General features: G+C 32.0%; 1 protein-coding gene across 2 annotated transcripts in view; it reads right to left on the bottom strand.

Moving 5' to 3' along the window:
- Positions 1-15,147, bottom strand: part of LOC126741290 (opioid-binding protein/cell adhesion molecule homolog) — a 101,180-nt gene extending 86,033 nt beyond the window's left edge. The window contains exon 1 of one of the 2 annotated variants that reach the window (XM_050447679.1): positions 15,004-15,147. In XM_050447679.1, coding sequence (XP_050303636.1) covers positions 15,004-15,109 — 106 coding nt within the window. In that variant the 5' untranslated portion in view covers positions 15,110-15,147. Of the gene's footprint in view, positions 1-14,849; positions 14,910-15,003 lie in introns of those variants that run through there. The other variant, XM_050447687.1, reaches the window with a different exon arrangement.
- Between the last annotated feature and the right edge of the window lie 703 nt (positions 15,148-15,850).

Genomic DNA, 15,850 nt, shown 5'->3' with positions numbered 1-15,850 from the left:
TTGAGGCACATCTTTAGTAACAGGCAAAAAGCTAGAGTACTCACATTTACCATTTTTCATGGTCTTAGCACTGTGAACACGTTCCTTTAGATATAACTCAAAAACAGTATTGTCCAAAAAACCGAGTATAACTTCGCCAATAGCATCTGGTGATCGAATATATCAAAGGCTTTACTAAAGTCAAGTAGTGCTAGCCATATTATATTTTTTAAGTCCTCTGTAGTTCTTCTGAATGAATATAAGGCAGGTTGTAGTATTATACGTGTTTCGAAAGCCTGATTGGCAGTTAAGAATAATTTTTAAGGGATATATATGTTTATTGAATTTATTAAATTTAACGATTGTTTCTTCAAACAGACCAATGGGTTGGCGATGGGCTCTTGTCTGTCCCCATTTTTGAGTGAGAGTTTTATGCATAACCTAGAGAGTAAGATAATGTGCAGTACCTTTGCCAAGGACATTGTTTTTTACAAACGGTATGTGGATGATGTCTGTTTGGCCTAGAGTGGGGATGAACTTAGACTAGATAGTTTTTTGTATTTTTTAAACTCTCTACATCCTAACATTTAAGCAACATTTAACTTTTACCTTAGAAAAAGAAAAAGACGGTAAGCTTCCTTTTTTAGACCTTTTGCTGACTAGAGATAACAACAAAATCACCTTTGATATTTATAGTAAACCTTCCTCGACGGCCAACATTATCCAGTTTGATTCTAATTTCCCGTTTTCTCACAAATTTTCTGCATTCAACTCCTTTTTCTACCGGTTATTCAAAATACCATTATCAACAAGCGCCTTTCAAAAAGAGTTAGCTACAATTAAACAGATTGCAGTAAATAATGGGTTTCCATTAAGTATAATTGATAAAATTTATTTCAAATTTTATAATAAGTACAAGCTCTCCTATAATTTAATCCATAACACCAGTATTAAAAATTCTAGATAGAAACACGTGTAATCGTTTTTAAAAATAAACATAATTTGAGACCATTGACTTTGTCTCCCTCTTTTTTTTTATTATTTGACTTTGTTTTTATTATTTTAATAACATTGGTGCTGTATTAACTTTTAACTGCGACCGTATCTGGTACCGCATGCCATCAATGATCGATGGAACCGAAGTCTAAAAATTGTAACCTTAGTGAATTTATCGCATCTGTCTCCTTAGATGCGTCAGTAGAAATCAATTTAGCTCTACTTCTAGAGCTAAGGTTTTTTTTAAAGCTTCTTAGTTAGCCGTCGAACTTTGTCGCTATTTCTTCTAACTCTCGTCCGTCTTCTGAATTTAGGTAGCTTGTTTGTCGCTAGCATCTTCACCTTTATATTTGACCTTATAAAAAAACAGTTGTACTAAACGTTAACACAACTTCCAGGAACTATTCACTACTTTACTCACAAATTATTTGATAAGAAATTAAGAGACCACGTACAACCACGCTTTTCAATTTGCAGCGCCATCTCCATTTCAAATATAATAACGAATAAAAAGTTTATTATCGGAGCGAGTCTAGTCATATAATTTATTATTTTATTGATCTGAAATTTAAAACTCGCAAAGTAAACAAGTCCAGAAAATAGAAGACATTGCAGATAAGCTTTTGCATCGGAGTAAAACAAAAGCTCTATTTCTACGAGTCAAATACGAAAAGTTTTAGATAGAATTATACAATTCTCTAGTGTAAAATACAAGCCATGTAAGTCAATTAGTTGGCAAAATAAGTTCGCTGTACGATTGAGCTTGTTTTGCCAAGACCAATTTGCCACTCTGTTACAATAAAAAAGTTATAACTAATTAAACCGAGTAAACGCAATTAAAGCTGACATTTTGTTGCTGGTGTCCATCCAAATAATTTTTAGCAATTAGGGAGAAGCTTTTTTCTGATAAATTTTTTACAATAATATGTCATTAACGTTCTCATTAATGTTTATATGGCCGACATCGCCGATAACATACACATAAACAGCATAACAAAAGCAGGGATTTTATCGGCGATTCGTAGGCTTAAATTAAAACCAACTTCGAGTCCTGATTTAATTCCAGCATACTTGATTGGTGATTGCCCTTTTGTTCTTGTAAAGCCGCTTAATTACTATATAACGCGTGCCTTAAATTTGAAAAAAACTACCTACTTTGTGGAAAAAATCCCGATTATGTCCCATATTTAAAAAATGAGATAAATCAGAAATTTAAAACTATATACAAATCTCAATTATTTGCAATTTTGTAATAAGATTTTCGAAATTATTCTTTACGACGTAATATTTTATATGTTCAAAATAAATTAGTGACGAATCAGATTAGGTTTTTTAGGGACCGTTCAATAATAACTAACTTAATTCTAAAAACGCAGTACATTGCGGAATCTATTGATCAGGAAATCCTTTTGGTTAAATTCAAATCTTGGTTTTTCTGAATCGGTTTTGATTCTTTTTAAATACTACCTTTTAGACCGTTGTCAGTATATTGCAATAAATGGCTTTCATTCTAAAGAATATTTAGCCATGTCAGGTGTTAGTGTTAGGTCCTTTGCTTTTTAATATTTTGATAAATGATAATGAAGCTTCGCTTTTCTTAAGTTATTTCCTATATATGCCGATGATGCAAAAATTGTTTACTGAAATAAAATCTATTGACGGTTGTCTTGCTATTCAAACAAACTTATGTCGAATTGATAACTTGTGTGTATTCTCAATAACTTCCACTAAAATATAAAAAAGTGCGTTGTTGTATGTTATACAAGGAGAAAGCAACCAATTTTATTTGAGTATATTCTAAACTGGGAGCCTTTACCCGATCCGACCATTTTAAGGATTTAGGAGTCTTGTTTGATAGCAGATTTATCGTTTGTTTTGCACTATCAGATTATTATGTCGATTCTTTAAGGATGTTTGGATTTATAGTACAGTCTACCAAGGATTTTCAGCAGACAAATGCTGTGAAATTACTGTTTAATCCTTACGTTCGTTCTAAATTCACGCGAGTATGCTGCTATTGTATGGTCCCCTGCATTCTTTTAGTTTAGACGTTCGTTAGACGTTAGACGTAGTTCAATGACGAACTTCTAGCAATATGTAATTATGATTCGCTTATGAAACATAGAAGTTTTGCGCAAATAGTCTTTTTTTTAATTAGTCAATGGCAAAGTTAGATTGCCCAGATTTACTGGAAACACTTAATTTTGCGTTACCACGTTTGAATTCTCACCTCGGAAATTTGTTTTACTTATAGACACCTTCTAAGTTTTCTAAAATAATTCTAAAATTTTCACCAGTTTATTCAATGTGTAACCTATATAATTCTAAGTCAAAGTATGGCGATCTTTTTGCAGATACTGCAGTAAATTTATATAACATTTGATACTATTGGTATTTATATCGAAGTACAATATTTTTCTGTATAATTTTAATTTGGTAGCAATACAGCACTGTTACTATGTAGTTATATTTTAAGTTTTAAATTATAGTCATCTAATCAGTAACCTAGTTATCTTCTGGACAATTTTTAGTATTTATCTACATTATAATTGGTTTATCACCTTACTGTAGCAATATAAATAATATTGTTCCAGGTTGACAAACAAATTGAAATAAAAAAAACATGATTAATTTATATGACAGTTAAAAAAGTAAATTGTAATTCAATTCATAAAGTTTTTTGCATACGTACCATCATTTGGTTATTATACCACTAATTTTTTAAATTTACACAACTTCGTTTTTAATACCTTTGCCTCCTAGAATATTTTGATGTGTGTATTTCTTAAAAATTACACTATAAATAAACCACATTCTCTAATGCTAAGCAATCCCTAATAGTTCTGCATTTCTTCCAAAGACAAATAAAATGCAAAAATATTCAACAAGAAAGTCAATCTTATAGAGGATTTGGTTTCTCTTATTGACAATCGGACAGGGCAAATCCAAGGATAAAATCACTGTAGGGGATTGAAACTTCAATTATTCTTCGGGTATATGCCGCTGCAGGCCTTTCATTTCGATATCAGCCGTTTTCCTTAGCTAGAAAATTGAATAAATTTATTAGTCAGAAATAGCGTGTTAAGCAAAGATACTTTACTCAAGAGTAATATTCTATTAGATCTATTGTACTGTTTTGCTCTTATTTTGTAGTTAAGTTTACTTACTTTTAGTTTTATACTTTCACTTACAGCGTGTTCTTTTTTAGTAGTTCATCTTGTTTAAAGGCCTCATTAGGGCCCCGATTTAGGCTATATAGGTTGTTTTATTGCAGATCCTGATAGTTTAAATTTTCTAGAATTTGTATATTTGCTTGATTTAACTATCAATATTTTTTTCAAAATAGTGGTTTCCATAATCAAAAACACTGTAGAGAAATCTAAGTATTTTCAAATTTTTCCATGGACCTCTATAAAGGACCGCGTTTTGTGACATTTAAATCTATTTTTCTGTGTACATTAAATACAATTAATTAACGACAGTTTTTGTTTGACAATTTTTTTTTGTGGTTTTTAAGTTTTGACGTTGTCAATAAAAAAATATTATTTTCGTGACACAAAAGTATATTACTAGAGTAAGTTCCAGAAAGGAGTGTGCTCCTGAATTACGTTACAATTGTTGTCAGAAATCTGGAAGTCTAATTTAGTGGATACTTCTAATAAAAACTGAGGTCATGATGAAAACCGAGAAAATAATGGAGCTGCTATTACAATCAGACATAGAATATTTACAATCAGACATAGATTCTCTATATAATTGGTCTGTCTTACATAATATTAATAAGGATAAATGTTTTATCATTTTTTTTATTAAATCTAGAAAAGTTGTCTCATTTGACTGCCAGATAAATGGTAATATACTTTCAAGAGTATTGCTAATTAAAGATTTGGGGGTGTTGCTTGACAGTTCCCTGACCTTTATACCCCATATAGATAGTTTGTCTAGTAAAGCCCTTCGTACTCTTGGTTTTATAACTAGAAATAATCAAGACTTTTCAGTAGCTGCCTTCAGAGTTTTATATCTTACACTTATTCATAAGTCTCGTCATGTCCTATTCTTCCATAGTCTGGTCACCTTATTATGCTAACCATATTTACAGTCTTGATAAGGTCCAAAATAAATTTCTCAGGACTTGGGCCTGGCGATTAAATGTACGAGATCAGTCTTTATTGGAACTTAAGTCAAGGCTAAATATGAATTCTCTTGAGGACTATCGAACTAGGTGTGATATGACATTACTTCACAAGTTAATTAATAATGCTATTGATTGCCGTGAATTATTATCGCGGATAAACTTTAGGTGCAATACCAGAATCCTTAGAGAGAGGTCCCTTTTTCTGGTTGAATGTCACCATACAAATTATGGTAAATTTTTCCCAATTAATCGACTCCACATGTTGGAAAATAGATTTAATCAGGCATTTGATTTAATCAGGTCTTTAAACTCAGGTCTTTAAGTCTCTAAATTAGCCCCCAACCCAACCCACCTTAGTGGGTTTAAAGCCTTCAAAATTTAAAAGGTCTCTGAGGGAGTTTACTCGTTGAGTACCATGTGTTAAGTATCAAATAGTACTCAACGAGTGTTTTATATTTTTTTACTCAATTGGGGAAAAATATATATTGTTGTATTCATTTTTTTTTGGCCAAGATTAGCTTATGCTTAAATTTTTCTGGAAGTTTTATCTTATTTGTATATATTGGGCTGCTACATATTAATATACATTAAGATAGGTATATTGTTAATGTATAGAAATTTTTGGTATTTAATACTCAGATTAGGTTCATTACATATCTTATTTATATATTTGTTGATGGCAGAATAATTATATACATTTAGGGTTAGGATATAATTTATTTTGAATTTTTGTTACAATAGGGAGATCCCGTGAATAAATAAATAAATAAATTAGTTTAAGAAGTTGGACAAGCAGCATAACAAATAGAAAAAATGACATAAGAAACATCAAGAGTTGATCGGAACTATGAGAGACGACCTGAAGAAAGAAAATGCAGAGCGAAATATGAAAGAAGACTTACTAAACTTAAAAGCAGATCTCAAAATGAAACAAGAAGAACGTGATAAGAAAGACAGAGAAGAACAAGAGGAACGCATATCTTTCATCATATCTAGTAATAGAAGGCCTGTAAACGCGGATTTTGCCATTATTGCACGATTGAAAGGATTTTTCATCCGAAAATATTACTGTTTCCCATATGTTGTTTTGGTGTGCATATTAATGGGCAAATTCTAATTTTCTCTGTTTGTTTGCTTCAGTCAAAAATATTTTATTTGTTGCACAGCAACTTTTAATTTCCGAATTTCTTATCCTACTATGAGCTGTATTAGCAGAACCAGGAAAATGCGTCCCTTCTTTCGCCTTTATTGCTGTTTCAAATGGATTGTTTCTTAGAAAGCCAACTTACTCTCTATCTTGAATGTCGTTTGAAAGTTTTGGTCGACCAGAACCTGGATATCTTACAAATGCTCCATATTCTTGCCTTAGCTAGGGAAATGGTAATTTTACTAATGCCCAATTCTTCTGCGATCCTTGTTACAAGAACTCCATCCATCAGACGAGTGTATAATATCGCTTTTTGTTGAGCAGATAATACAGGCATTTTGAAAGAACGATTTTGTTGATGCGGCTGTCATAAAATTAAATTAACTTTGACAACATCAAAATATATTATTCTAATAGACCAAGAGATTAAGAATATTTTGCTGTCCCAGTTTTTTTTTCGGCACGATAGTACCGGTGCAATACTTTAGAGATGAAATGCGATGAAGCCCATCTACAACAAGTGTACCAATCCCAATTAAAATCTCGGACACCTGAGGAAGATCTCCCTTTAGTATCAGGGTCAAGCCATACATTCATAAAGTCGAACATTCTTGCTCATGGTAGAATCCTCGAAATTTAATCATGAAGCTAAAGTTTCCATTAGCTTTGCAACACCCTTTATATGAAGATGAAGACAATATTAGAGTTATTCATCAAGGATATTATCAGCAAATTCAGAGGTGCGAGTTAATGCACAACTGAAGGAAAAGAGAGGAAACCTGTTTTAATTAAGCCTATAGAAACCTGCAAAGTATACCAGATCAAGAAATGTTACCAGCAAAGACATTATCTATGCAGAAGAAATCGATAGGTAAACTTCACAGGATATGATCAACAGTACTATGTTAGTATACTCCTAAAATGATTGGTCTCTATAGGCAAAAACATGTATAAAATTCTAAACATTTCCAAATTGTTCTATAGGTCTTCATGGGATCACGGATAGTGAAAATTTAATCAGTTTTGTTGTTTACCCTGGAAACAGCTAAATGATAATCAATGGGAGTTAGGTGAAAATTTTTATGTTGTCAATAAAAAACCAGTGTATTCCTGAATCATGTTACAATATTTTAGTACTTTTTAGTTTTATTGAAAGCCCTCGATATGCTTAAATAAATGTTCCTTAATTTGAGCGAAATAGTAATGTATATACAGGGTGTTCATTTAATATCGCGGTTCTTGATTGCGGCTAAACCGTGAAACGGAAAAAAACCTTTAATAGTGGAAATGTTAATTGAGCTAGAGGAACCACTTTTTAAAATTAGTTTGGTTGATACAGGGTGTCCCAAAAAAGCGTGGTACATACCTTGAACTTTTTTAATTGGAATTACCTATTTTTTTTTTCTGAAATGGGAGTCACATTTGACCCTAAAATTGTTTTGCTCTAAAATGCGCTAAAATGCCTAGTTATTGACAATTTAAAGCAATTTAAACGAAAATCAATGTTTCACTAAAATATTAATATTTACCACCAACGTTGTTTATCTTTTTAAAAAATCTATGTAGAGTCCTTAGCTAATTTTATTTTATCTTATGAAATTCCAAAATTTATTTATTTTTATACAGGGTGATCAAAATCGTTACTCAAATAATGATATTTTCAATTAAATTTTGCGCTATTTTTTAAAAATAGAACACCCTATATCTAGTAACCGTTTTCTCAAAATTTGTTCTTATAGGAAGAGTTACACTTATTTTTTATAGGCATTACAACGTTTAATTTTACTTGAGAATTATTAAAGCATACTGTAAGCGTAAAGTATAAAAAATAAACTAGAACAAAAAAAGTTTTAAATGAAGAAATCAAATTGGCATTCATTAAGTCGCTTGGAGAAAATCCAAAAATTACAGTAAGAGAAAAAATGACTTACAAATATGTCCGTTGGGAAATGCCACAAGAAAAATTAATATCACCCCCATTAATTTCAGTTACATCAAGGATTTATCAAAAACGTTAACAACATTAATTAAAACAAATTATGCTCAAAATGTTTACCGTTTTGCTCTAAATACAAATCAGCCTTGTGTTAGAAAATTTTTTTAATTGCACGAAGCGTAGTAGACGTCTGAAAAACTCTTGTATGCGCTCCACCGTATCTTGCGTAGATTTACAGACTTCCCCACAAGAAGAAATCAAGAAGCGTTAATTCCGGTGACATCGGAGGCTATTCAGTGGGGCCTATACAGTATAAAGTTTAATAAATATGTATACAAAAATTAATTTGAATAGCTAACCTAGCCTTTCAATCCATCTATTACCAAATTGGTGTGTGATATGTTCCCAATTGTTAAAGAGAGAGTCAAATGAGACTCCCATTTCAGAAAAAAAATATAGGTAGTTCCATTAAAAAAAAAATTCAAAGTATGCACCACGCTTTTTTGGGACACCCTGTATCAACCAAACTAATTTAAAAAGTAGTCCCTCTAACTCAATTAACATTTCCACTATTAAAGTTTTTTTCCGTTTCACAGTTTAGCTGCAATCAACTAGGCATATCAACAAATAACTTTTATTTTTTTCTATTAAACGTTTGCATGTTGTTACTATAAAATATTTAAATTATATAATTCAATTCATACATGTTAAAATAATTGTTTCCTAGTATTTCAAACGTTTTATTACTTTATATATTTTTGTTAAAAAAATTAGAATATATTATTAAGATGTTTACGATAAGGGATACTGTTTTTAAAAAACTTTGACACTCGTTATTGTGAAGGAAACATTGCCGGACCTGTGGCTATATAAAACTTAAAATTACTAGAAAAATCACTCCTTGAAGTTTAACAACGAACTTAACCCTGTATAACGTATAACGGTAATTGAGGTCATTACTACATGTCTTTAAACCTTTCATATATACATACATGATAAATACCTATGATAATCATTTCTCATTATGAATATGGGAAAACCTAAGTCGACAGGTAGTGCACTTAAGAACTCTCCGACCTTTTAAAGAGCCCTCGACCCCTCAGCCACAAACCACGTCCATGAGGAGTAAGTGCTGCCTACCCCCATTGTAGTGTAAGTAACTACTAAATCGCGTCTGCATTTATATTTAACGACTATAATACTAAATGCAAAAGCTGGGGCTTTATCATGCACATTTATATATAGGGATCGCTTTCTAGGAAAGTAAATGCACACACACAGGTTGCTTTATAAATTTTATGAACGCATCTGATTTATTTTGGACGTTGTATCTATAATTATTTTAAGTAACCATAGTTTAATTTCCAGAGTAATTTGTTCGTTCGTAATAGTAGGAGTAAATGGACTGAAGGAAAAAGACGCTTAGTCTCAAAATACAAAAATCTAGGGAAATGACAGTGGCACTTTAAAAATTATATATAGAAGTCTGATAAATTTTGTTCTTACGAATTATCAATGCAATAACATGTAAAAGGATTTTATAGGCAAAGCCCTAAGTTCAAAATCGACATCGACGATGCTTCAGCGATTTCATAATTTCTCATCTACTAGTACGCTTGCCATCTCTAAGATAAATTTGGGTTGGACTGTAGTTAGTAGAGAGAGGAACTAAGCCGTGATTTAGACTTGTTGCAAGTTAATATTTTTATTTCCTCAGTCAAGATCTTTGTTCATCAGACGTATAAATGTATATTGTTAAATGCAGTCAAAGACATTCATGCAAGTTTAAAGTGAGCCGTTTTTTGATTCCTGATTTCTCTTTATTGATTTTCACTTTGACGATGCTCATTTTATTTTGTTGTCAAGTCCAAAAAAAATGGTCGAACAGAGTTTAATCAACTTTATAATAAATAACCTATAAGAAATTCTGGTCCGTCCACATTTAGTTTGTGAACGTCCAAATAGTTTAGATTTTTTCTTTTTATAATATTTATTTGTTTTGCTCTCCAAATTAAAACTACCATTTCAATTAATTTAATTTTCTCCTTTATTACCAAGTTAAATAATATTTTCTAAGTCTTAACAACAACAAATCAACGCGTATACGATAGCCTTTAAATTTCTGAATTCCTTTGGTTTGTGCTGAACGGAGACCAGAGAGAAGAGGACTTCCTTGTTAGCACTTGATCATCGCGCATTGATTCCAGTGTCGTGATCTATACATTTTTTCCGCAACTGTTGTCTTAATCTTACCGCATCACAGATCGTGATTTACTTATCAAACCCGCAACTACTCTTAGTGATTAAACCCGAATTAGAAGACCCAAGAAGTCCAGAGCAGGCCTGCTGAAGCCGGATACAGACACCTGGTAAGGATCTTTAAAGGCTGGTTTTTCGACCTTTCCACATTTACTTTTATTCACACAAATACAGTTCACTTTAAATCTCTCACTGAATTGTCTAAGTCCACCTTGTGCTTAAATAAAAAATATAAGTCACAATTTTAATTAAAAAAAAAAAAAAAAAAAAATTGGTTTTCTAAACGACCACAAATTCTATTTTTTAAGTAAATCTTAAGCAGGCTTACTAGTTAGCTAATCTAACTGCTGGCTTGGTAGCTGAATTATCCTGCTTCAATTTGAATACTTCATTGATAAAAAATGACACTATTTTCAAAATTAAAAATTAAATTAAATACATTACTCAGAAAAATAAAATTAGTTGCAAATCTAATTTTGACGCAAATTTTGAAGCACCTTAAATGCGCGGAATCCAACAATTCACACTCGAATAGAGCCTATAATAAGATTTTAATCTTTGGAATAGTATCTTCTATAATTATAGGTCAGCGTTACTCAAAGTGTGCTCCGCGGAGCCCCGGTGCTCCGCTCGCCAGCAGTCATAATAAATGAATGCATGTATTAAAGTGGACCCTATAAGAATAAAGTTACCTGAGATAAAAATAAACAACCAAAACCTTGACTTTCTATAAATAACTATTAACGTTTTCCTCTTCTTCTGAAATTTTTAATATTTGTGTCTTATAGTTGTTTTACCTGTATTTTAAATGCACTCCCCTCAGGTTTATGTAAATTAGTGGTATGGGGCCCCTTATAGTAATATAATTAATTTTAAGTTATGCACATACAGGTGCTTGCACCTAGGTGTACTTTATTGTATTGGTACTACAGATTAATTTTGTTTATATCTATCCTGTATTAAGCATGTATTTGTTATGTTGAATAAATTATATTATTATTATTTAAAAAAAACGAAACGCCTACTTATAGGTGTTACTGGTACATATACGAGCTGAGCTATGAGATATTACATCGAAATGTTACAGCGTTACTCGTACGCCACCATTCGCCCCCGGACTATAAGCAATCGAATGACCTCGCTTCGTCGCGCTGTTTCTCGTGCTCGTGCGTCGACGCGTACTTCGGAGAAAATCGTCTGGCTCTCCGAAGTTTCTGAGGAATTCGAGATGATTCGATGGTTGCTGGTATAATATAAAGGAGGATTGTTTGGCGCGGAGAATTTATTAATCAAGCAACGTACCGCAAAATTTAAAGGCTTAAAGGTGTTGCAAAAAATGTGGTTCGCTTGGATGATGCGTCAAATTCAAATCCAGGTGATATGACGGCGTCAAGTTCTACTTTTATGGTTTCAAGTTCAAGTAGTAAAACATCTAATAACACACTGAAGGTGAAAAAATGAAAGTATGACGAATCATACATTAATCTCGGATTTGTTGATTCCAACGAATCACCTCTTTATATGTTGTGCAGCAAACTCCTTGCTAATAGTTCGATGGTACCTGCTAAGATGCGCCGACATTTAGAAACTGTACATCGCGACTTCAAAAACAAAAGTAAAGAATTTTTTCTACGTAAAAAAGAACAATTATTAAGAAGCCAAAAAACTATGACGTATGCGACTCAGACTGTGAATGAAAAGGCCACGGAGGCATTGTATTTGGTTAGTTACCGCATTGCCCAAGCAGGAGATGTGCACACTATCGCTGAAAAGCTAATGAAACCATGTGTGGTAGATATAACAAAATGTATGCTCGACGAAAAATCTGTAAATCATCTTTCTACAGTGCCGCTTTGGAACGATACAGTTACGCGCCGAATTGGGGATATCGCAGCAAACATAAAACAAGAACTGGTTTCACGGCTTCAAAATAATAAATTCGTCTTGCAAATGGATGAGTCGACTGATGTTGCTGAACTGGCCATCTTGCTAGTAATTGTCCGATATCCATATAAACATTCACTTGAAGAAGACTTGCTTATGTGCTCATCGTTGCCTACTACCACAACCGGAGAAGAGATTTTTAACACGATTGACATATTTTTTGAAGAAAACCAACTAGATTGGAATGATTGCATTGATATTTGTACCGATGGAGCCAAGGCAATGACAGGTAGAACAGCAGGAGTAATATCACGAATAAAAATTAAAGCGCCAAATTGTAGTTCCAGCCACTGCATCCTGCATAGACAATCACTCGCGGTTAACAAAATGTCACCAAATCTACAATTGGTTCTTGATGAGTCAGTAAAAATAATCAATTTTGTCAAGTCACGTCCACTACAATCTCGATTGTTCTCAAAATTATGTGAAGATTATGGTAGCGAACATAAAACACTACTGCTCCATACTGAAGTGAGATGGTTGTCTCGGGGTAAAACTTTGACAAGGCTTTTTAAACTAAGAACAGAATTAGAAGCTTTTCTTACAGATGTTCCTTTTAATTTAAAAGACCGTTTGTCTGATAAAAGCTGGTTATTTAGACTAGCATTTTTAGCATACATGTTTGGAAAACTTAACGAATTAAACAACAAAATAACTGCCTTTAAAAGAAAATTACATTTTTGGATTACTTGTTTTGGTAAGAGAGAAATCGAAAGCTTTTCATTGCTAAGTGACTTCCTTAGTCACCATAGTCTTAATGATACAGAAATATTTCCAAATGAAATATTTGTTGAATTGGTGCAATATTTCAATGATCTGCAAGGGACTTTTGAATCTTACTTTCCTGAAGAACAGAATACAAAACTGAAAATAAACTCATGGATTCAAAACCCTTTTTCATCTAAATTGCAGAAGCCTGAAAATATGTCAAATCATTTCTAGAAATGACATCGGATACAAGCATGGAATCATTGTTCAAAACAATTTCACTAAATGATTTTTGGTGCAGGGTTCGTGATGAATATCCACAACTTGCCACAGAAGCTTTGAATATTCTTCTGCCGTTCCCAACAACGTATTTGTGTGAAACGGGATTTTCAGCATCTATAGCTACAAAAACAAAATACCGCAATAGACTGGATGCCGAACTTTCTTCTATCAAGCCTGACATTACCCAGTTAATGAGGAATAAAAAACAATTACATGCCTCGCATTAAATGAACTTAGTGTTATCATTTGCTTACTAACTCACTACTTACTGTATCTATCTTTTTTTGTATAATTATTAATAAACAATTCACATATAACTGCTTTTGTTTTTAGTTTAGAGTTTAGGGTTCCGTTAAAAATTTAGTTTTTTAAAAGGGTTCCGTCACGACAAAAGTTTGAGTAACACTGTTCTAGGTATTCAAATGGAGAAATATAAATGCTAAGCAATTGATTGTAAGTAAATGCTTATGCTTATGCCAAACTTAATAGTAATCCCAGTCAAAAATATCATTAGTTAAGCGAGCATGTTGCTATTATATACTGAAAAAATAGTTTCTTGAAAAACTATTTATACTTAGTTTGTGACCAGGAAAAGTTACATCACCTAACTTCACTGGATATTATAGCAAAAGTTGTGTTTTAACTAAGATATGCTTAAGGCTATAATTATTATGTACAAAAATTTTATAACCAACAAATAAGGTGGTAGTAACTCCCTCATTCTGAGAACACTCGTTCATTTCTACTATTTCTCTGAATGAAAATAAAATAATCAGTTTGAAAAATGTTAAGGAGTAACTTTTGAAATAGAATGGAATAGCAATAGATATACAAGTTTCTCAAATAATTTCATTGGACACCTATTTTAGGGTTTTTTAAAACATACACAGTTTCCATCCAGATTAAAAATCCCAACATGCTATATTTTGTTGTAATATTAAGAAAAATCAAAACAAAAAGTTATATACCTTATTATTATTACTTGTATATTATTATTATACCCTGTATTGAATAAATAAGGTAATTAGAACTTAAGTAAGTCTGTTGTAATATTTTAGGCGTAAAGCTTAGTACACCCTGTATACTGAGCATTGAATAGGATTTAAAATAATTTTTGTTTTCTATAGACCTAAAAATAGTTGAGATTTATTTTCACGTATTCGATAGAGATATCATTATTGATTAAAATAAAGAAATTTAATGTAAGTCTCCTAAATATTTAAATAATGCAGAAATATCTTTTAAAAATCAAGTCTTTTTTTATAACATTACTTCAAATAGTTTATAACAGAATTTAAAAAACTTACAAACATAGGCAGAATTGTTATTGTTTTAATACAGAACTATTAGGCATAACTTAACTGAGTGTGATTCACCTCTTTTTAAATAAATGTCGAACCTATAAATAACTTAAATCCACTTTTAAAAAAATTTGGCATTTTATTGGTCATTATCAGGCTTACCGCACAAACTAAATTAACACCGTGGAGCTGTTAATATAAACTGGCTATCTAACTGCGAACAAACTATGATTACATTGCTCCAAAACGTAAATTAAACCCATAAAGAGATCGAGATCTAAAAATAATTAATAAAGGAAGGAAAAAGTAGTTTCACCTGCTCCAATAATACTCTCGTATCCAGCATTGCACCTCACTAAAGCGGCGACTAAAATAAATAGTTGTAGACAGCGTGCCGCCTTATCGGATGCCGACGTCGTCATTTTATGGGCATAAACTAACTAGTAAATGCCGTCGCGACGGATATACCACGCAAACTGATTATGTGCGATTCTACAGCTGCAAGAGATCCACGATCGTAGTATAGCCACGCTTGCGTTCAGTTAAACTGACCTTTTATGGTAAAAACCAAATGTGATAAGATGCAGATTCTGGCTAAGATTAGTACTATTTGTAGTAGAAAAATCCTTTCACTAGAAAACAAAAAAATATCTCTAAAAAAATAATCAAGGTGAGGAATAAATGTAAAGATAAATACTAAAAAAAAGATATTCACCCACATTTACCATGTCATAAATAATCTGTTTCTGATCACAAAAAGTACTTTCCTATTTATTAGTCGCAAAATTTATTGCCATCTGCTTCGTTCAATTAGAACTAGTGCAAGATTAGAAAAAATTATGTGTTTGCAAATTAGGGATCATCTGAATAGGTTTAGTATATTTTCAGAACGGCAATCTGGACTTCGTTCTGATTACGGCTGTATTACGGCAATATTATCTAGTATACTAGATAATATTCTAGGGATATTGATAAGGGATATTGATGTGGGTGAAGCATCATGCCTGATTTTGCGGGATTATTTAAATACCTTTGATAAAATTAACCACGAATTACAAGGAATTCAGTATATTACAACGAATAAGGATCAATCGGAAAGAGGCCATACGCATTATGTGGTGTATCTTAAGCCCTTACTGTTCTATTTGTCTTTTTTTGATATA

Source organism: Anthonomus grandis, chromosome 1 (genome assembly GCF_022605725.1).
Source record: "Anthonomus grandis grandis chromosome 1, icAntGran1.3, whole genome shotgun sequence".
Taxonomy (NCBI): domain Eukaryota; kingdom Metazoa; phylum Arthropoda; class Insecta; order Coleoptera; family Curculionidae; genus Anthonomus; species Anthonomus grandis.
The sequence above is the reverse complement of the archived record's forward strand: the minus strand, read 5'-3'. Positions and strand labels throughout refer to the sequence as shown.